A 21,082-nucleotide genomic window follows, 5' to 3' on the forward strand; every position below is an offset into this window, starting at 1 on the left:
GAAGCAGCTCCCCAGCCCACCCAAGAGCCACGGCTGACACCACAGCATTGGTTCTCAGGTTTCCAGCTTGAACAGCACCAAGAACCATCTCAAACACAGCTCTGTGCTACCTGGCCCTCCAGCACAGAGTGTTTCAGACATCCTTCAGTGCAGGCTGGGACGATGAGTCCAGCTCAGAACAGAATGGCACTGACCAGCCCGCTTCACAGACAGTGCTGCCTTAAAACAGAAGATCCAAAAAGGGAGCATAACAAACTTTGCATTAGAGTCAAGCAAATGACCTCTGCTCTGGCTGTTAAGTTTTACAATTGCCTCAAATCTCTTTTTCTGCATGTGCTGCATTTCAGAGACTGAAATGCTGAACAGCTCTCTGCTTTTTATGCCAGAGACAGGTGGCCATGCTGCTTTGGTTACACTGCTTCCTTTATAAATATGCACTATATTCTATATACATGTTCCACAAAAAGTTGGGCAGTGAAGTTTTCTAAGCATATTGTTTCTTTCCACATTATCTCATTACTGTAATACCTTTTTTATATCATCATTGTAGTACCTTAACGATGTGTCCACGCTACTTCAGAAAGACAAAGAACACAGTGCTTGTAGCTTAGCAAGTGAAGCAAGGGCACCACAGTTAGGTAGCACACAGTCACTGTAACAAGTATTGCTGTTTCCCTGCTTTCCCTTCATGCCCATGGGCCTGTGACTGTGCTACAGCAAAATTTTGAATGAAGATCTGATTACAGGGCAGAAATAAGCAAGCGGTTAGCAACTTGAGCAACTCCAGCAGAACAAAATGTGTTTTATCAGTTACATGGTATCAAGAACAGAAAAGATGTATCAGTTCTCTCTGCTCCTTCCTATCAAAGGTCCAAAGCTGCTTTGCAGTTCTGGAACTGCCAACATCATCAATTGCACCAATACATAACAGGTCAGCGGAGATGCAACGCAGGGTGTAATGAACAAATCTGAGTATTGCAACACCTCTACGAATAATTCTGGAGCTACTTATATCAGAAACAGTGAGAAGGAGTCAGCTTATAAAGACTAGTTGTAAGCCAGGTTCCAAGAGCACTTGAAACAGTTAAAGTTACATCTTTTCCCAGGCGAGCTCTAGAGAAGAGAGAAATTTAATTAGGGGCATGCAGAAGGGGAAGCAAGGAGGGGTGCTTTCTGGATCAATTATTTCCTTCCATTAAAGAAAATCTGCTGTCACTTCACAAAAGAAAGCCCCCACTATCAGCAGGCAGTGTTCATTTCACAAACATTTCTTACCAGTAATATGGTGGAGCAGGTAATTGTGTATAAAACTATTTATCTCTTTTAAAATCCTTACAGTAATTACACAAGAAAAAGAGAAATCAGGAGACCCAAAACTCTTAGTTTATTTTAATTATTATCCTGCACAATTGCTTCAGGAAAAGAGAAAGCATCTTCTGCATAAATTTTTCTTTTCAAAAACTCAACTGCATCTTCATTTTTCATTTCCTGAAACATCTTGTTCTGGATCTGTAAGAAAGTAAAAGGACAGGGTACATTATTTCTATTGTCCAAATTACCCTGTCCTACAAACCAAGTGCTCAGCAATGAGAAGGCCCCAGGAAGTTGTTGTATTCTGAAAACAAGTTCACTTCAATCATTGTGTCTATAAAAATCACGGAAATAAACCAAAGACACATAGGTTTCTCAGGTACAAAGCAATTAGTGGCTTGATTTTTCTTCCCCTCAACTAATAATTTACTGATAGTGGTAAGTAGTAGCTTGTCTTTTAGAGTTCCTCTCTCTTTTCTCCCTAGTCACAGCACCACTACCCTCTAACTAGAAATTATACACAATTACCACTCTGGAGAAAGCCCACCATTCCTGGTAAACCTTCATGCTTTGTAGAACAAGGCCTGATCTACGAACATACTCATCACTGTGCTGCTAACAGCACTGAAACAGAGACAGTAGCAGGGCTCTTCTCACCAGAATCACATGATAGCCCAGTTTCTTCAGATGCCGCTTCTTCATTGCCAGCTTCCCCTGGGGGTGTGTTGTACCCAGACAGAAGGCAGACGCAGGAGCAAACAGAAAAGCCAACCTGCAACCAAGGAAAGTAGGGAAGACTTCACTGTATAAATGCAAAATCATAATTTATAAGACAATGATTCAATGATGTCCATTAGCACTGTAGAATGTGTCATTATGGTAGGCAAAGTATCAGGACTGCACAAATTTCATTACCCTCTTCTTTCTTCAGGTTTAAGTAATTTAGACTCTCTTCTTCCATGAGCTTCATACAAGTATCAGCACCTACCCAAATATGTACAGCAGAATTAGGTACTTAGATCTCCACTTCTCCCACAATGAGAAGGAAATAGATCATTCAACATTCTCCATTAATTTGACAGATTCTGCATTTACTTTGATCCCTTGCTAATGATATTCATGATCAGTCACTTCCTGCCATAATAACCTATTTGGAAGGGTGAAGAAAGCTGAATGCCTTGGAACACTGAGTTTCTGTTACACAATTCACTAGCTCTCCTTTTATCAAAAAGCAAACTGTACAAAATACATTGCTGTGCAGTGATCCAGCACATAAATGTTAAGCATTACCCAATTCTGCTTAAGCATTACTTAAATGATGTATGCCCTGCTTCAGTTACTGAGAGGTCAGTCTTCTACACAAGATTAAATGAATCACCTAAAATGTGGATATCATGATCCTTTTTATTAATATTGTATTTCAGTAGCTGAATTAACTGACATAACATATCACTGAGATGCAAATTTTTGAGACTTGAGAGAATAACTGAATGTTTAATCGGACAAATACTTTTTAAAAAATTGCTACCAGCATTCATTACAGGAGTATCAGATCACTGTTATGTTTCCTGCCTCTTTCTCTGAAATGTTAAGTGTTAGCCTCTATTAGAAGAAGGTATAGAGTTGGATGAATTGTTGCTCTGTACTGGCATGGCAACTTTTGGATATTCCAGTGAGCACACATAACAACTGAGTCACCTACTTTGCTTCTGCAAATCAGTGAACCAAAGAAGTAACTGGATGGGATACATGCAAATAAAACTAACATGCTAGAAAACATATGCAGTCAAAAAAAAAGCACCTCTGAACACGTGAGTCAGGATGATCATCTGTTGCATCTATGGGGAGCACCTTCTTTCTGTCTGAATCCATGCTGATTTCAAAATCTGAAAACAAAACAACAAAACATTTAACTCTGCAAGAGGTTAAAATGAACGTTGTCATTTGAACCCATTAATTGTTCGAATTGTTTTCAAATGAACAGCTCATTTGAAAAAGTTAATAGACACCATCACTGGTCTGTTTCTAATTGCTGTTCTCTAATAATTGAATTATTACTGCTAGCTTTCCCTCCCTGCAATGAATATAAAGTTATAGCTTGCCCATCTCAGGAAAAAATAATTTTTTTTTCTGGAAACTGCAGATTTATGCTCATGGAGTGAAATCATCATTTAAAGAAACTCTTGACAGACTCTTGATCGCAGTCTGTCATGCCTACTCGGATTTTCCTGCAATCCAATTCCTCATTAGAAATATTTATGAATAAAATTTTTACTAATAGAGAAAAACTGATAAGCTGGGTGGCCGGCAAAAAAAAAAAAGGCACCAGAGAAGAAACTCCAGAGCAGAAACAAGAGAACAAAAGAGAATAAGAGGAAGAAAAAGCAGCTACTGTTTGGCTTTGTTTCTAACATGATTTGGTACTAACATGTTAACTCTGTCAAAGCTGGCCACATTGGATTTATATATAATTAACATCTGCTTGCTGATGCCTGAAAAAAAAAAAGTCCAAAGCAGCTTTAAAAACAAAAGGAATTATAAATGTTTTAGTAAACTGACTTAAAAAGTTTAATAGAAGCTTCATTAAAAGTAGATTCACTAATCAATAACATCATTTGTTAAATTACTGTATCTTCAAAGTGTTAAACTTTTAATCACTTGCACCCTATTCAAATTTATTTCCATCTTATCATTTTGGGGATTATAAATCCATATTAAAAACAATATGACAGTAATATCACTTCATACCAATGTGATATCTGTATGGCAGCCGAACATTTTGCCGAAACATGTTCTCATCTCCCAGAAGTTCTATCAGTGCCTCCTGAGCCTTTCTGAGATTAAGAGATACTAATGAGGACAAATTCTCAGTCAGCACAAAGGTAGGCTTTGTGAAAGAAGGGCTGTCGAGTTCCATACATGTTTTCACACAGCGAAGCATCACTGTGTTTTGTTCCTTAAGATCATCTGAAAAAGGATACAAAAAATATTACATACAATATATTATTCCACAGAATTTTTAATTTCATTATCATTTATAGTCTGTTCTAGCAGAGCAAAATCCATTTGACTACTACTCTATTTTAGCAGTACAAAATTGCAATGTAGAAACTAAATCCTTCTACAAACCATTCCAAGGACCTCATTGTAACTGAGAACATTCCAAATCCCACTTTTACTCATGACTCCAGGTAATAAAGTTTGTTTGCAATGGTTACAACTGCATATGTTTAAGTGCACACCTACTGTTAAACTGTTGCCACCATGGAGCCCAAGACAATAAGCCTGATTCCCTAGTGCACACCCAGATCACTCAGATCACCATCACTACATTAGCTTTGTCTTGAGGACTTCAAATTTAATATTAATCATACTTGTGTTCTTTAATTTCTGATCTGCTAATAAAATTACAACGAATTATATACGCAGGCAGACATCCTGTTTAAAACAAGAGTATGACAAAGTAAGGTCTGACCTGGCAGTATAAGTTCATCCTTGCTGTCCTTTTGCAGTAGCTCATCAAGTGCATGGTGGGGAAGATATCCTAAGATGCCAAGTGAATACACTGCCTTCAGCAGCTCCGTGTTGGAAATCTGAGGCAAGCACTTATTCAAGCAGCTATGAAGAGTCTCAAAAAACCTTTTCCAAAAGGAGAAGAAAAATATTTAAGTACACAAATAAGGCTACATAAAATACATATTTCTAACAGAAGTACAACTTAGAAATCTTTATTATCTTGTATTTTGTGTTATCTAACACAAAAGTGTTTGATTCTTACTTTGAGGATACAGCTACCTATCAACAGATTTAGTAGCCTAAGTCAGTCTAGAACCTGTTTCGTCTTTCAGAGAAAAAAAAAATCTTATTTAGAAAAAATATGAAAAGACACAGCAATTTACCTTACAGATGAATGAAACAGGATTATAAGCTCTTTCACAAATAAAATTAAATACTAGTTGCCAAACATTACTCTGTAATGACTATGTAACATATTATCAGGCACTCTAAATGAAAACCTACAGATGCTTTTGGACTCTGGGAACATGGTTGAGTCGTGAATACACTCGAAGAACAATCAAAAGGTTTTTCAAGTTAAGGAAATCAGGGTCTTCTATCACCTTCTCAGCAAAAATATCCAGCAACTCAGTAGGCTGAAAGCCAAGTGTCTCACAGGCAGAGAGAAAAAGGATAATCTGAAAGAAAAGATAGTTTTATAAGTCAAAAAAACCCCAGTGAAATTGATCCTACCTGTTGATTTCATAGAATACATTTTTAATGAAAGCAGATTTTTCAAAACTTTTGTTTCTTTACATATCAATAAATAAAACAGCATTTTAAAAATGTAACAGCTTAATCAGATTGGTATTCATAAATATTTGTTCTCCAGAGATCAAGCACAAACATGAAGAAAGGTAAGATGGAAGCATCAAATACTCTATTAGTACCACTATAAATTATTTGGTCTCATAAAATTTACCTGTCTTTTGTCCCAAAGGTAGGCAGTAGAAATAACATAGTCTGCTAATGCTGAAAACAGTTTGACATTACGGTACTGGAGAGTGTGACAAGCTTCCAGAATGAGAATTAACTGCCGAAATGGAACATCATGGACATTTTCTGTAACAGAAGATCAAAGAAGGACAAATGATAAAAAGCAATGGGAGCTGTAGGTTGGAGACATTATAGGAACAGTTTGGTTAAGGGATGGAGGAGGTGAAAAATATGAAGAAACTGTGGAAGACTGTAACTAGCTAGGCACAGCTCAACTGAGCTAAAACTGCAAGACAGAAGAAACCAAACTGAGCCAGAATCAAGCTACAATACATTAATCAGCAAAAGGGGACAAATTAACAAAATAAGTAAGAAGACTGTGTTCCCAGGATGTCTTCTGTTCTGGGATTTTTGATTTTCAGCATGCACCAAAAAATGCTGAAGAAAGTCACTGCTCCCTCTGTGTATGCCACCTGGCCTGTGTGCTGAGTGTGGTGAAAGTCCTATGGGAGAAGGCAGGATGTGCAATTAAGCATTGTGTCCTAACATATATGAACAACCAGGACAAATAAAAACTGTGTAAGCAGCCTCAACACTTCTGGGTAACTTCTATTAAGAATGCTATTTTGCTACCTTTGTGCTTTTTGAGACACAAATTCTTATGTATTTTGAGCATGAATCAACACATACTGACCACATATACTTAAGCAATGTATTGGAAAGGTATAGAGAGAGGTGAAAGCATTAGCTTTCATTTAACATTTTTATGGGCTACAGCATGAGGTTATTAAGCAGTACTCAATAATTAAATCCAGTAATCAATTAAACGCTATTTTCCCTTTAGTTTACCAACTAATCACAATCACACTAAGTCACCAATCCATCCTATAAGTTGCCATTTTCCAATTCAGATTTGTTATAAAATTTTATTTGAAATCTCTTTTCCTTGCTAAAATTAAATTCTTTCTCTTAAATCCTGCGTACAGAAACATTTAAAGAAAAAGAATTCAGTTAAATGTTAAGAAAGGCAGAGATGACAACAGCTATTTGCTTTTATTATTGATCAGTAATTTTCTGTCCTGCTGCTTGTCAAATGGCTCCACATAACTATAATATCCTGTAAAACAAAGATGTTTCCTGAGTTTTAAAGGAAATCAGAAAAGGGAGATGAGACAATAATTAGGAAGAATTTGGTATAAGGAAGGGAAATTTAATTAACATATTTTTTTCTTACCCTGGATCTTTTTACTGCAGGGATTCAGGATTGGAAGGGAGCAATAATTCATTGCAGCAAGAGCCAAAAACATACGCAGCGCATTCAGAAAAGTCAAACCGTCTATTTCTCTCACAACTGCCATCTAAAGTGAACCAGAGTTTATTAAATCCTTCATTCTTCAGGTATTTTATCATTGCTTTCTGGTGAAGACATTATCACCAAAATTTTCCCAAAGTTCTTAGTTCAGATTATATGAAAGAAAAAGAAGCAAAAAACAGTAAAAGCATATAATAACTACTGTCAGTTTCTTAATACAACATTATAGCAGTCAAGTGCTCTAGAAATGTGTCACTACACAAGTTTCCAGCAATTTGCCTTTATATGGTTATATTAAAAGAAAAAAGCCTCAGTAAAGGTCATTTCCAAATACTGTGAATACACATCTTCTACCAACTCTTAAGAAAGAAGCAGAAATAAAACAGACACAGTTAACATAAAAGTTCATAGTAGTCCAATTATGGTTTTGCATGTGCATGAAAACTATAAGCCTCCAAAGTGATTCAACAGTATGTGAGTAGCCTGTATTTTATACAAACACCAGCTACAAATGTGGACTGAGGCAGAGAGAGTCAGCTCTGATGCCAGAAAGGAGATTTCATTTATCAAAGCCATCATTAGCTTGATATAAATGACAGTAAAAATGAAACTACAAATTATATTGACTGTTAAAATAGTATATTTTTATTGTATACATATCAGAGGTTAAATACAAAATGCATCTATAAGAAATTGCCCTGTAAAAAAAATAGCATCCTGTGGGCTCAGAAAATGAAGTGGTCCCTTTTGTTAGTAAGTGCAAATGTTATTTTCCTCTCAGTTTTATGATGTTTCATAAATGCTATTAAAACCTCTGACGTCAGAGCCCTACAGTTATGTGATGAAAACACCAGTAGGCCCTGTTTGAAAGAAGGTTTCCAAAAGGGTTTTTCTATCAGGGGACAAAACCCAGTACACCCTGCCATAAAACCTACAGCCTGCTCCCAGCCATTGTATTTCCCAGAGGACCTATGGCATACACAGAAAAGCAAGACCATGAGCTTGGGGAGCTCTGGCATCTCACTCCCAGCAGTCCTCCTGCCCTGTACAGTTACTGGAGACAGCCCCACCACAGACCAGTTTTCTGTCACCTCATCTTCAGCCACAGGCTGGGCCAGGGAATCAGGAAACAGCCTGTAAGCAATTCTATGAAACACCATGTGGCCAACCCAAAGAGGTGAGGGCACTGCTGTTTTATTGCCTCAATTAGTTTTGTTACCAGCCTCCAAAAGAAGTTCTTCTTACAGATATAGCTGGACTCTGATGCATTAAACAAATACAGTTACCTTTCTATTACATTTTCTCTTTCAGTGTCTGCAAAGAACCATACACAATTTATAAACAATGCAAGAGCACAGGTTTTGCGGGAGTAAAAATGAGCCTCCAACTAACTTTACCTCTAATTTCTTTTTCAGAAAAACTGGAGCATCTTTTCCCAGGCATTTCATCAGGTTTTGCAGAATAAAGATGTCTCTGATACTTGAAATGCGCTGCTCCACTAGTAACCTGATGGAGAAACACACCCAAGAGCTCTCCTCATTTCAGCAGAAACAGGTAAGTACCCCCATTCTTGTTCACTGATGTAGCCCCCAAGTGAAAGCTGTAATTCCTGCTCCTCTCCCATCTTCCTTTTTTTTGAAATGCTGATAGAAGTCTACATGACATAGCTGCAGCACAGATATTTTACACAGAGAAACAATTATAAATGCTTTCTTAGTGTTAATCCTGATAGATGAATTGTTGTTGCTGATACACTTAACAGCAGGGGCACCTGAGCACACTGCACATGTGACAGTGTAAATATGAGTGCTGTTAAGCCTGCAGGAATTAACTCCTTTCTGCAGAAAAAGAAAATTGCACATTTTTATCTTTAAATCGTCGATGTGCAGGCAAGTTCTGAAACAGACAGGAAACTCAGTAATGGACACAGACAACAACTGGATGCAAGTGAGGAGTAAAACCAAACAAACAGTGCTGTGGGCTGAACAGGAGATAACACGGAGATCATCCACACAAGATGAAGGTGCACTCCTCTTCTGGCTCAGTGGGTGGCATTGTAATTGTTATGTGTGAACCACCCTTAAATATACCTGCACAGGTAAATACACCTACAAAAATGTAAGTGTCACTTCCTAAGGCAATGCACTGGTCTGAAACTCATCCTTGCAAGTGGGCCAGAGCTCCAGATATCAGGACAGAAAACTGTAGACAGGACTTCTGCTTTCCACCAACTTTTAAGAACTGTGTACCTGCACTTCCAGGAGAACCTGGTTTTTGGGTATCACATGCACTTTCTCAAAGCAGAACAAGATACAGGGTCGAAAGTACTAATCCATGGCAAGTTTTGTGATAGTCTCAGTAAAATTAGTCTCATGGGAATCAGCAGATTGGTTACACACATAAATCACACAGGCCCAGAAAAAAAGCCGAAGAAGTTATTCTGATAAATCACTACACAGAAGGACTTGCTGGACACAACTAGTCTTCATCTGATTTTTCACTTATTAAACTGCAAGAAAATATTCCCAGGCTGTTAAACAATATTTTTCATCACAAAAAATCAGACAGGTCCCTAAGTAAGATAGTCTCATTACCACCTGTCTGCATACACAAACAGATGAAAAAGGGATAGATATGTGAAGGGACTTGATCAATGTCACAAAAAAACTACACTGGTGGAGCTGCAGTCAGACACAATCCCCTGTGGACCAGTCTAGCACCCTTTACCACTGGGAGCTCTCCTCCTCGAAACTGCAAAGACAGTGCCAAAATTCACTGTCTAACACAACTCTTAATCTCATGTGATCATTTAAATCCTAAAACCACAGAATGTATTTTATGTGCAGACATACCCTTAATGATTTCTAACAGACATACATTCAAACAACATTTAAATATGAATGACACACAAAAAATATATTTTTCTCACTGTAATCCAGCTTGAAGAGCGCTCACATTCTTGTCTTTATCCATCCCTGCTAAAGTAGTTGCCAAAACTGAGATACATCGGTTATCAAGTTGATTGAGCTTCTCCTATTAAAAGTTTTGACAATGTCAGATTACTTCAAACCAGTAAAAGTTTCAGGAAAGAAAAAATGACCACTCTTAATCTGTACCTGCCATTTTCTTTTTCGCCCTCAAAAGTCAATTTACAAGCTTTATTTCTGCAGAGCCCACAAAGTCTCACATCAGTCAAACTTAGTTGATTTGGAAGGGGTAATGATTTTTGAGATTTCTCCTCTTTTAAATCTGAAATCAGGTAGTGGCTCCAAAAGTTAAGGAAATTAGAAGCACACACAAATGAATTATGGGAACTGTTTCCATGGAACATCAGACTAAGCCAGGGATGTAATCCAACTCTCTCTGATGCTGCACAGCTTCCCAGAATTACGCACTGGTAATTCAGCCCAAATTTAGGAGAAGGATTTTCACTTACTTGGCACACTCTCACCAAGGTCTGGACCAGGAGCGTGTTCTGCGGCACGCCGAGGTTCACCAGGGCGTGCAGGCTGAACACCAGGTCCCCGCGCATCATCCTGCGCGCGTCGCGCAGCAGCTGCTGGCACAGCTTCACAAAAGCCGGGTGCTCAAAGATCAGCTGCTTCTCGTAGCGCTGCTGCTCTTCTGACAGGTTTTTGAAGAGCCTCCAGGCTGTGGTTAAAGAGTTTGTGTAGTGCTTAATGGAAACAGCTGCCTCTGCAGCCAAGTCCAGCGCATCGCAGGGACAGGAGCATTTCCGGAGGCTGGTAAAGAATGGGTCACTGTGATCCACTGCCGCTTTGAAGCTCCCAGAATCATCCAGCTTTTCAACTTCCAAGGAGCTCTGGGAAGCCTTCTCACTCACCAAAGCTCCTGCACCTGTGCTATAAACGTCTGCCTTTTGAGATACAAATTGAAGAGACGATCCATGCAGAGAAGGCAAAATATTTAAAAGTAATTTCCTGAAGTTCACATTTCTTAAGGGATCCCTGTATCTGCCAATCCATAAAATGTGTTTTCTTGTTGTGGCTGAAGATTTGGGAGTGAGCACGGAACTGTACCTATGCACACTTCTGACAGTATTTAACAAATAACTTATTTTATTATTCATTTCTGCTAATGCCTCATGAACAGATTTGAAATGCCAACTCAAAGTAAGGGATCAGATGACATTCTACCAGTGGAAACAGTTCTGGAGAAACTGCACAAGATCACTCATCTGTAAAAACAATTGAAAATTATGGATTAGTTACCAGACTTTCAACTCCCACAGTTTGAATTGCCAAATCTGCACACTTTTACAGGAAGGGAAAAGATTTGGTAAAAGATCCCCGGAAAATGGTTTGCAAAGAGGCTTTTATTTGGTCTCCTACATTTCAGTCAAACATCTCAGCACAAGGACAGCCCGGGGCATCAACTCTTGCTTCCTCCTTGCTGCTCTACCTGCCGGCTCTGCCGGGAAGCAGAGTCTTTTCCTACAGAACGTTCCCCCAGGCACACGCGTCTCCCGACAGGGCTCTGGAGAGTCCCTGCAGACCTTCAGCAGCGGGTAATGGGATCCCACCCGCCAGCCTGTCCCAGCCTGCCTGCCATCCCTCGGGATAGCCGCCTTCCCGGTACACCCGCGGGCGCTCGCTCTCCCGGTGCCGGGGAGAAACCGCTGGGTTCCCGGACCACTTCCCGCTGGCCCTGGGAGCGCTGCCCAGCAGGGCGGGACAGTACACAGGGACAGAGGTCTTTCGGCGGCTCCGCAGCGGCTCGGAGCACGCGGGAGGAACGGCGGGGATGGCGCCGGCCGGGCAGGGCCGGGCCGGGCCGGGGCTCCCGCGGCCGCCGTTACCTCGCACGCGCACCGCCGTGACACCGGGCCCGGCGCGCCGCCAGCTCCCGGCGTGCCGCGCGAGACGGACGGCGCGGGCCGAGGGACAAACTGCCGCGGCAGCAGCGGCGCGTTGCTGAGCAACGCCAAAGCGGCCGTTGGAGGGCGGCGCGCGCATGGCCAAGTTCGTGGTGGCGGGTGAGGGGGGACCCGGGAGCCGGCGGGACAGGCCGGCAGCAGCGGCGCCTTGTACCGGGACCCGGGTGGGGCAGCCCTGGCAGCAGCGGCGCCTTGTACCGGGACCCGGGTGGGGCAGCCCTGGCAGCAGCGGCGCCTTGTACCGGGACCCGGGCGGGACAGGCCGGCAGCAGCGGCGCCTTGTACCGGGACCCGGGCGGGACAGGCCGGCAGCAGCGGCGCCTTGTACCGGGACCCGGGTGGGGCAGCCCTGGCAGCAGCGGCGCCTTGTACCGGGACCCGGGCGGGACAGGCCGGCAGCAGCGGCGCCTTGTACCGGGACCCGGGTGGGGCAGCCCTGGCAGCAGCGGCGCCTTGTACCGGGAGCCGGGCGGGGCAGCCCTGGCAGCAGCGGCGCCTTGTACCGGGAGCTGGGCTGCCCCGCCCGCCGTGCTTGCAGCAATGGCCCCTGTCTGCGGGCTCACCCCCGTGCCCGTCTTTGCGGCTCTCCGGGAGCCGTGTCCGCACGGCGCGTAGCCTCAGGCGGTCCCGGGTCAGCGTTCCCCCTCATCCCGTCGGTGCGGTGTCAGCATCTCTGCTGCTGTCCCCCCAGGAGTGGCCTCCTCGGCCCCTTGGACGCTGCCTCGGGAGTCTTTTTCACCGGCAGAATTACTCTTCCTTAGTTGGTTCACATTAAACAATGTTTGGTCTTTTAAGCCTTTATCAGTGAATGACAAAATCATCCAATTGTGCTGCTGTTGCTATGTTCACAGGTAAGGCAAACTGCCCTTACTATGCCAAAGCTGAACTCCTGGCTGACTATCTCCAGACTAACTTGCCCAACTTCAGGGTTCACAAGATTACTCAGCACCCTGACAAGTGGGAGGTAAGAGATTGTAAGTCAAGTCGCTGGTAGGTGCCCCAGTGCTCTACAAACTAAGAAATGTACTTATCTGCAGAATGTTTCTTCTTCTCTTGTATTAGTGGTTTGCTGTGTAGATAGAGGTGCTGCAGAAGCAGCTCTGGCTGTGAGAGCCAGCCAGAGGAAAGGTTACAATGTTCTGAACAACCGACGTCTCTGAGTTTTACCACAGAAGTTCGCACAAAGTGTGGAGCAGCCTCAAGCTATATTATGTCAATAAAAAAGTTCAAGGTGGTTTTGCTTGCTTGCTTGGTTTTCTGGGGTATTTTTTTAAGTATAAATGGCTGTTCAGCCTGTAAATCTTTTGCTCATGTGATTACATATACCTTCAGAGCTCTTGTCAAGAGCCTTTGTGGCATTCAAGAGTTTTGAATTAGTGTGGAAGTATCAAATTAAGTATCACATATTTGTTTACAGTGTGGATGGGCCTGTCTGAGTACTTAGGCTGTAGACATGCTGCCTATAAGGCTCTGAAAAAACTGCAGTCTTACTCCATGAGATAGACAGTACTATGGTATTTATTACCTCGTGTATTTTGCTTTACACCTCCACCAAGTACACCAAGTAACTTGAACAGTTAAGTGAAAAGCAATAAACCTCTTCACCATACCGTCCGTGGCTGAGTAAGAATCCTCAGATTGCTCTCTGTCTCACAACGTTGCTGTCTTCTGTACCACTAAGACGACTAAGTGAAATCAAGACATTGAGGTGGGCTATCCCAGTGTATCACCATACCTTCTTTATGTTATTCCCACATTTTGTACCCACTGGTACTTAAATTCTGAAGCACCTTGTAATTATATATTGAGAGGAAAATTGTAAGAATGCTTGTAGTCGTAATGTTTAAAAGTTATTAAATGCGATGTATTAAAACATCTGGTGGGGATGTTTGCATCAGCAGTGGCTTCATGACATTTGTGAAACAAATGGATGGGAACACAGACAGTGTCCTATCATTTGGAGAGAACTGTTGGACCGTGGAGGGAAGGGTCAGCTTCTGGGAGGACTTAATGATTTTCTGGAACATGCTCAGGTAATAAGCTGCCTTTAATACTGTAAGCCCATGTTTTACAACATTGTTGTTCCTTTTTCCTTCTTCAAACGTAAAATAAAGCTATTGTTAATGTTACCTTGATGAGTTTGGACTGCCATTTGCTTAGAGATCATCCTTTTTGTTCTTAGAAATATTATGGCATCACCTCAGTGATGCTGAGTGAGGAAATGTTAGACATTGCTGAGGAGAACCTGCAGGCACATCTTGAAATTGTAAAAGAGGATGAAGAGATTAAAAGTCTTATCAGGCCTATGCAGATCTGGATTACCAGGTGAGAGTGAAGAGAGTATCTGTTATCTTTTACTCTATTCAGAAGAATGCACTTTTTCCTGTCACATATAAAAGGTGTAACCATCTGAAGTTAATCACAAATCCCTGTAATTTCATTATTTGACTTGGTTCTGCACCCTCACTATTAGTATTTAACTTAGTGTTTAGTATATAACTTAGAAATAATTTATGTTTTTTTAATGTTTTACACCAGTTCAAATGAGGGGTATGAACAGGTATCATTTAGACCTCATATCAGTTTAGGGAAAAGCAAGTATTTACAAAATAAGCTAGAAATTTTGTAGTGCAACTATCTTGCATTAAATGTTTTCGGAAATATTGGAGTAGGTAAAGAGTAGGTCTTATAGAAATTCCTGTATTTCTAGTAGTTCTAATAGAGCACCTTAAAAATTGTGGTTCTATAAAGACATAAATTTTAAGTGGTGGCATTGACTGAAATGCACAGGACGGAGAAGCCTTCAAATGAAAGGCTTCTGAAATGAAAGAACTCTTTTAATTCTTAACCTGTTGAAATAACAAAAAGAGCAGTAAAAGGTACAAGCTAATGGTATCTTTAAATGTAATCAAGTACAAAATAAACACGTTTGTGTTTATATAATACTTCCAAACAAGCAGTGGTTCATTGTTAACTGTAACTTTTCTACATTCTCTCTTACCAGTGCATCAGTTCCAATCTGTTATCATCTGATCCCGCTGTTGGCAAATGGAGAAGTGTTTGGGATGACCACAGAAATCAGTATTCATTTGCTTGACACTGAGCAGTTTAAGGAAATTCTTTGCAGTATTGTAATGGAAGCTGAAGACATGGCATTCCCACTTCTCCGCAGTATATCAGAGCACACAAAAATAGATCAGGCTTTTATTGACGCGGATATTATCATTGTTCTTGATGATGTCCTCTTAAACCTTGAAGTCCAATCTCTTGAGAACTACATCAGAGAAGTGAGTGAGATCTGCCAAGTGTATGCTCCCTTGATTGAGAAGAATGCCAAGAGTGAGGTCAAAGTCATTTCATCTGGGAAAACCTTTGCAAATCTTAAGGCAACAATGTTAAGGACATATGGCCCATCCATTAGGCCTGAAAACATCATTGCTATTTCAACATCCTGGGAAAGTGCAGCTAAAGCCATGCTGGCCAGGAAGCTGAATATGAACACAGCAGGTGAATGTTTATGTAGCATTTAGGGAATTCAGTGCACCTTCGAGAGTATATATTTAATTCCAGAACATAGCTGATGTGCATGCAGAAATGCACAGCAGTGCACCCACTAAATTTCTTGGCTGTACAGAATGCCAGCGTCTTTGCTTGCCCTGAGATGCAGCCCTGCCACTCTGGTGTGTATTTCACACTGGAAATATGCTAAGGAAGACAATTGTTTGGCAGATTGGGAACTAGAACTTCAAGACTGCATTTGCACTCTGTAGTGTATTGTTGTTTTGGAGCTGTGAATAAACATGACAACATACTGCTATGCAGATAATGAGAGTAAAGTAGAACTGTGTTGTAGGATTATTTTGAGGTTAATTAACTTTCATTTTCAGGTCAGTTGTTATAGCTTCGTTATATTTGCACAATTCTGCACTGCATAGCAAAAGGGTGCTCTGACAATCTGCTCAGCATCAGGATTCTGTAAGTGTTGCATAGCTAGAACTGGTCATTGATGACAAGTCTAGATATTGTGGAGCCTAATAAAATAGCAAAGCAAGTTAATAGACTGAATAGTCTTCAGCAGGTTATTTGAGAAATTCCTTTTGCACCAAAGCAGGTAGTTTTTTTGGTTTTCTTTTTTTAATTATTGTTTTTACTGGTTATATATTTGTTTTTAAAGGATTTTAAAAGGTCTGTAGCTGTTTGCAATATGATTCGTTACAGTTTTAAGAGTTAAATATTTACTAGATTTTGTCTATTATTTACAGTAACACGATATAAGTTAAAGCTTCTTTTTCAGCTTGTGATGAGGTTTCATATGTTAGGGGGAACTTGGTTGTATTTTTCAGATCAAATAATTTCTGCTAGCAAGGCAGGGCACAGATTTAAATAATTCCTTGAAAAGGAATGATGAAGCCCATTTTTCTGAAAGTATTTGTCTTTTTACTTTCCTTTGTTACAGGAGTTAAAGATGTGATTGTTTGGGGCAATATTACTGGGTCTAATTACATTGATTTGTCACATGCAAAACTTTATGGATATGACTGTGCTATTCGGGGCCCTCCTAATTTTCAACGTCTTTTGATGAATATGATTTATGATAGGTACGGTACAGATTTATTTCTTTCAAGTAAAATTAAATAACTGCTTTTAATCCATGCTTATCTGAATTGTGTAATAAAACATCAAGAAAGGTTTTTGTTGTCAAGATTTGTCTTTACTGATGGGTACTGTACATAAAGGAAAAGGCAAGTTGAGGTACTCCATCTGTAAAAGAAGTTGGTAGTTCCTAGTGCTGTGCTGTTGCACTCTTCTGCCAACTCTGTTTCTAACTATATTTTTCCTACATTTTAAGTGGGTTTCTCTTATATCATGAGCAGTTTATAAGAACTGGTGGAAGTCCAGGTAGTGATTTAGATATCTAGTTTGCATGAAGGAGCTTTGAAATAGTATTAAACAGGTATCTGAACCTGAACTACATGGAATAGGCCTGAGCATTCTAATATTGTCAGTTTCCCAAAACAGATGATTTGGTAATATATGTGAAAAGGATACCTAGAAGCTAGATAGCTTCCTATGGAAAGAACAGTAGCAGAGAAAGGGTGGGTGCAGTGAGAGGGCAGCAGGTGTTACATGCACCCAGGCCTGGCTATCTGGAGCTCCCACTCTGCTCTAGACTTAGCATTTACTGGAAAGCAGACATTTCTAGGCTTGTACTGAGCCTCACATAGGCAGACAGGTTCTTACAGAAGACAATAATATATAAATTACATATAAAATATTAAATTACATATAAAATATAAATTACAATAATAGAGGTTATGACTTGAGCAAAGACCTAACTTTCATAGGAAAGTAGGACTTGTTACTTTTTAAGTCACTTTTTTAGACCTTTTTTTTCCTCTGTCTGTAAAAATGCCTTGCTTTCAGCAGTGAAGTTTGAGTAAGTTTTGACTATTTTCTTTCCTTGAGTTTAGTTCTTTTTTTCTCTAGGAAGCTACACTTCCTGCAGTCATCTTAGTTTTTCATGCCCTTTTTCTCCATTTTTTGTTGGTAGTGAATGGATCCATTCAGAGCTCCTGTCTGCACAGAGTACGCTGAGTTCCCGGGTGTCCCGTTGTACAGGAATGTTACCTGCTCATGCGGTAGCCACGGTACTGCAGTACTGGTACCATGGCTCTCCTTCTGAGGAGATCATTTCTGTGGGAATACTTAGTGAAGGTAAAGCTGATTTTGCTTCACATGTCCTCTTATAGCTTTGCTCTGCATATAATAGCTTTCCCCCATCTATAATGTTATTTTTAATCAATATTTTTCATTTAATAAAATCTTGTAAAACAAATCATGTGAGACTAAGAGTTTGTTTCATCATAAGAACTTCCAGATCTAGTGATAATGCTCACTTTTTACAGGCATCTCTTAGGTTAATATTGTCTTTTTGCAGATGATCTCTTAGTCTTTTAGTTTAAATGCTTTTCTGATGTATGTGTTTTGTGCAAGAACTCTTCATAGTTCTTAGTGCCTAGGCTATGAAAATTCTTCTTGTGTAGTTTTGTAAACCAATAAGTGGAATATTTCACAGCAGCCATTTAACCCTTATGAAATCAATAATTTTCCCCCTTTTTAAAGATGTACAACCAATACACAATTGTGTTATTACAACACAGGATAGACACCTGTTGGTGATGGTCCAGAGGAAGGCCACACAAAATTATCACAGGGATGAGCGCCTCTCTTATGAAAACAGGCTGAGAGAGTTGAGGTTGTTCAGCCTGGAGAAGAAAAGGCTCTGGAGAAACCTTATAGCACCTTCCAGTGCTTAAAAGTTCTTATAAGGAAGATGGGGACAAATGTTTTAGCTGGACCTGTTGCAATAGGACAAGGGACAGTGGATTCAAAGTGAAGGGGGGTCAATTTAGATCAGATATAATTAATTTTTTTACAGTGAATGTGGTAAGACATTGGAACAAGTTGCCCAGAGGGGTGGGAAACATTCAAGGTCAAGTTGGATGGGGCTCAGATACATTTGAAGATGTTCCTGCCCATGACAGGAGGCTTGAACTAGAGACCTTTAAAGGTCCCTTGCAGCCCAAACCCGTCTGATGCTGTGATTCATTCACATCTAACTAAAGTACAAAGTTACAGTAAAAGGGACATTCTTTTTTGAACTGTAGATTGAAAAAGGCAGTGTCCATTTATGAGATCTTACAGTTCTAGACTTTTGCAAGTCTGTAGGACTCAAGGTTGACACTGGTGAGGATGTGATCAGAAATAATATGTTCTGTAATTTTTTCCCCCTCTTCTTCAGGTCAGTTTTGCATCCCTGAAGGAATTGTCTTCTCTATGCCAGTGAGGTTCCAGAATGGTAACTGGGAAGTCATGACAGAATTAGAAATTAATGAAACAACCCAAAAAGTTCTAGGACGCATATCCCACGAGCTGGTTCAGGTGAGGGTTTCTTGAGTATCGTGTATGCCCATTCTGCCACCTATGGGCCCGTTGTGATACAGCTTTGAGCACAGACCTTTACGTGTTAGATGTACAAACTGCACACCTGCACCTGTGCATGGTAAAGACTGGGTATATATAAGTATAAGGTAGTATTTGTGTATTGAAATGAACAGACAACTGTTCTCCTGCCCAAAAGGAGATGATAAAATAAGTTAACCTTACGTGTAGAATTGTACACGTGTAGAATTTGCACTCCAAAGTCCTGCAGGCTTTGTGCAAAACAGAAATATTACCTTTCATTTAATGTTTCTACATTCTATGTTGATTTTGCTTTTATGGTATTCAGAGTATTTCTATGCTAGAAGACATATCTTTTGGCATTTTTATGGCTGTGATTTTGCATGAATGAAGGCCAGACCTTACTAGAATTAGGGATTTTTCAGAAAATACAAAATCATTGAGCACTATTTTCATAATGAACTTCTTGTCACATAGTGAGACAAAACCAATTTATTTTTACTATTGAAATATTTAAAAAGACTGGTCCCAGACTCTACATTCCAGCTTTAATCAGGTTTTGTGATCTTCAGTCATACTAGTAATGTGTAAGAATTGTATTGTTTTAACATATTTTAAGTTTGTGTTAGAAATTAGAGCAAATGAAAAGATTGGGTGGTATTAAAATATACCTTTTCTTCCATTTAGGAAAAGCTCATTGCACTAAAGGAAATAAACGAAATGCATCCATATGAAGCAGAATAAAAACTCCACATCTCCCAAGTGTTTCTCTGCTGCTTTTCCTATTATTTTGCTTTTCAAGTTCTGTCCTCATTCATCAAAATAAGAACAGATGAATACTAAAGCATGTTTTAGTTTTGTTTTTTTTCACTTTTTCTCTATTTTCATGTTGTGAAATTCCTGCACTTTTCCAATGTTCTCACAATTTCTTTCTAATTTTCTTTCCTACAGACCTTTTCCCTAATTTGTTTTCTTTCTCCCTTCCTTCAGATTCTTTCCAGTACTTTTATATCAGCCTATTCTTTACTATGAGCAGTTGTTTGCCATTAAGGATGGGCTGAAGAATGGGGAAACTATTTGGATTCAGATGCCCAGAGCCTCTACTGAGCACAAAGCCTTTTGGCTATTCTTGCTTGTTTTTTGGGATAGGACTAAAGACACAGTAAGATATTCTTGATTAATGCAGAAATTCATTATTTGGCTAACCATGACCTTGTTTAACCCAGACAGGGAATTCCCAATGAGATAAGAGTGTCCTGCTCTCTACAGTATGTCACTGCTGCTCTGCAAAGCTGTCCTGTTCCTCTTGTGTCAGTGTTAAATGCTAAGCAGAGGCCTTTCCACTGCTAGCAGCAATGTGCTTAGTTGTGGCCTTCTCACATGACATCAGTATCAGGTGTCCAAGTATTGCCAAAGTCCCCTGCATTATCTCCTTGCATGTGGAAGTATTTTAGGAGGCTAGCAAAAATAGCTCATGTTTTGCTTTTTTTTTCACCGAAATGGAAACCTTGCCTACTGGGTCACTTTAGCTAGAGTTGTCTGGAGGAGAAAATGCTGGAAATTCCCATATTAAATAAGCTTTCCATTGCCCAAAAGAGCAAACTAGAAAGAAAGTCTAAGCATTGCTGTAGCTTTTGCAGTATTTTCCTCATTAAAAAAACTCTGGGAAATCTCTAGATGGAAAAATATTTCAAAACCAGTGTGAATGTAACATTTTGAACCTGTAGACCAAAGTAAAATTTCTACTGATTTTAATGACTCTAAGATTTCATTTGCATCTAACCACTTATTTCTTCAGACCAATAAACTATTGGAAAAACATAGTTTAATGCCTAAAATGTTCATATGAAAATTTTGAGGACTGTCACATACAGAATAGAAGATTTGTAATTCCAATTTTTTTTTTCAGAAGTACTGAACCACAGTATTTTTGTAATAAAATATCTTCTTAGGCAAAATTGATTTTTAACAGATAACGATGTTTATAAATCTCCTTAGTGACAAGTTCATCTTTATTTCCAGGTTTTTCTTATTTATTTAATGAGTTTCAAGAGAATACTCATGCATTTTAAGTCAAACATAATTAAATTCTTGTTTAAACAGAATTG

At 39.9% G+C, this 21,082-nt stretch overlaps 2 protein-coding genes across 10 annotated transcripts; one reads left to right on the forward strand and one right to left on the reverse strand.

Annotated features, from left to right (window-relative positions):
- Positions 1–1,361: 1,361 nt before the first annotated feature.
- FASTKD2 (FAST kinase domains 2) lies at positions 1,362–12,006 on the reverse strand. 3 transcript variants are annotated; one of them, XM_053947594.1, is made up of 12 exons: positions 11,934–12,006; positions 10,551–11,312; positions 10,044–10,147; positions 8,512–8,620; positions 7,037–7,160; positions 5,789–5,928; positions 5,332–5,504; positions 4,787–4,950; positions 4,060–4,278; positions 3,113–3,197; positions 1,969–2,083; positions 1,362–1,509 (listed from the first exon to the last, which is right to left on the reverse strand). In XM_053947594.1, the coding sequence occupies exons 2-12, from the start codon at positions 11,202–11,204 to the stop codon at positions 1,390–1,392; spliced, it is 2,007 nt and encodes a 668-aa protein (XP_053803569.1). In that variant the 5' UTR covers positions 11,205–11,312; positions 11,934–12,006; the 3' UTR covers positions 1,362–1,389. The 3 variants fall into 3 exon arrangements, with proteins under 3 accessions (XP_053803569.1, XP_053803568.1, XP_053803567.1); XM_053947593.1 differs by lacking the exon at positions 11,934–12,006 and adding an exon at positions 11,537–11,923; XM_053947592.1 differs by lacking the exon at positions 11,934–12,006 and having other exon boundaries at positions 10,551–11,923.
- Positions 12,007–12,017: 11 nt separating this feature from the next.
- MDH1B (malate dehydrogenase 1B) lies at positions 12,018–19,818 on the forward strand. 7 transcript variants are annotated; one of them, XM_053947602.1, is made up of 9 exons: positions 12,018–12,096; positions 12,863–12,975; positions 13,910–14,044; positions 14,194–14,336; positions 15,016–15,518; positions 16,468–16,609; positions 17,563–17,726; positions 18,814–18,953; positions 19,662–19,818. In XM_053947602.1, exons 4-9 carry the CDS (start codon positions 14,218–14,220, stop codon positions 19,716–19,718), a joined length of 1,125 nt encoding a protein of 374 aa, XP_053803577.1. In that variant the 5' UTR covers positions 12,018–12,096; positions 12,863–12,975; positions 13,910–14,044; positions 14,194–14,217; the 3' UTR covers positions 19,719–19,818. The 7 variants fall into 7 exon arrangements, with proteins under 7 accessions (XP_053803577.1, XP_053803572.1, XP_053803573.1 ...); XM_053947597.1 differs by having other exon boundaries at positions 12,036–12,110; XM_053947598.1 differs by lacking the exon at positions 12,018–12,096 and adding an exon at positions 12,117–12,436.
- The last annotated feature ends 1,264 nt before the right edge of the window (positions 19,819–21,082 follow it).

This window comes from Vidua chalybeata, chromosome 7 (assembly GCF_026979565.1).
Source record: "Vidua chalybeata isolate OUT-0048 chromosome 7, bVidCha1 merged haplotype, whole genome shotgun sequence".
In the NCBI taxonomy this organism is placed as follows: Eukaryota; Metazoa; Chordata; class Aves; order Passeriformes; family Viduidae; genus Vidua; species Vidua chalybeata.

What these genes read in the sequence shown, in the direction of transcription:
- FASTKD2 (XM_053947594.1), bottom strand. Translation starts at nt 11,204, where the DNA reads ATGAATAATAAAATAAGTTATTTGTTAAATACTGTCAGAAGTGTGCAT. An exon ending in CCTGACTCACGTGTTCAGAG is followed by an intron (nt 2,084 to 3,112) that starts GTGCTTTTTTTT and finishes CCTTGGTTGCAG; the next exon opens with GTTGGCTTTTCTGTTTGCTC. An exon ending in TGGGCTATCATGTGATTCTG is followed by an intron (nt 1,510 to 1,968) that starts GTGAGAAGAGCC and finishes ACTTTCTTACAG; the next exon opens with ATCCAGAACAAGATGTTTCA.
- MDH1B (XM_053947595.1), top strand. Translation starts at nt 12,820, where the DNA reads ATGACAAAATCATCCAATTGTGCTGCTGTTGCTATGTTCACAGGTAAG. An exon ending in TGTGGGAATACTTAGTGAAG is followed by an intron (nt 17,727 to 18,813) that starts GTAAAGCTGATT and finishes CCTCTTCTTCAG; the next exon opens with GTCAGTTTTGCATCCCTGAA. An exon ending in TATCCCACGAGCTGGTTCAG is followed by an intron (nt 18,954 to 19,661) that starts GTGAGGGTTTCT and finishes TCTTCCATTTAG; the next exon opens with GAAAAGCTCATTGCACTAAA.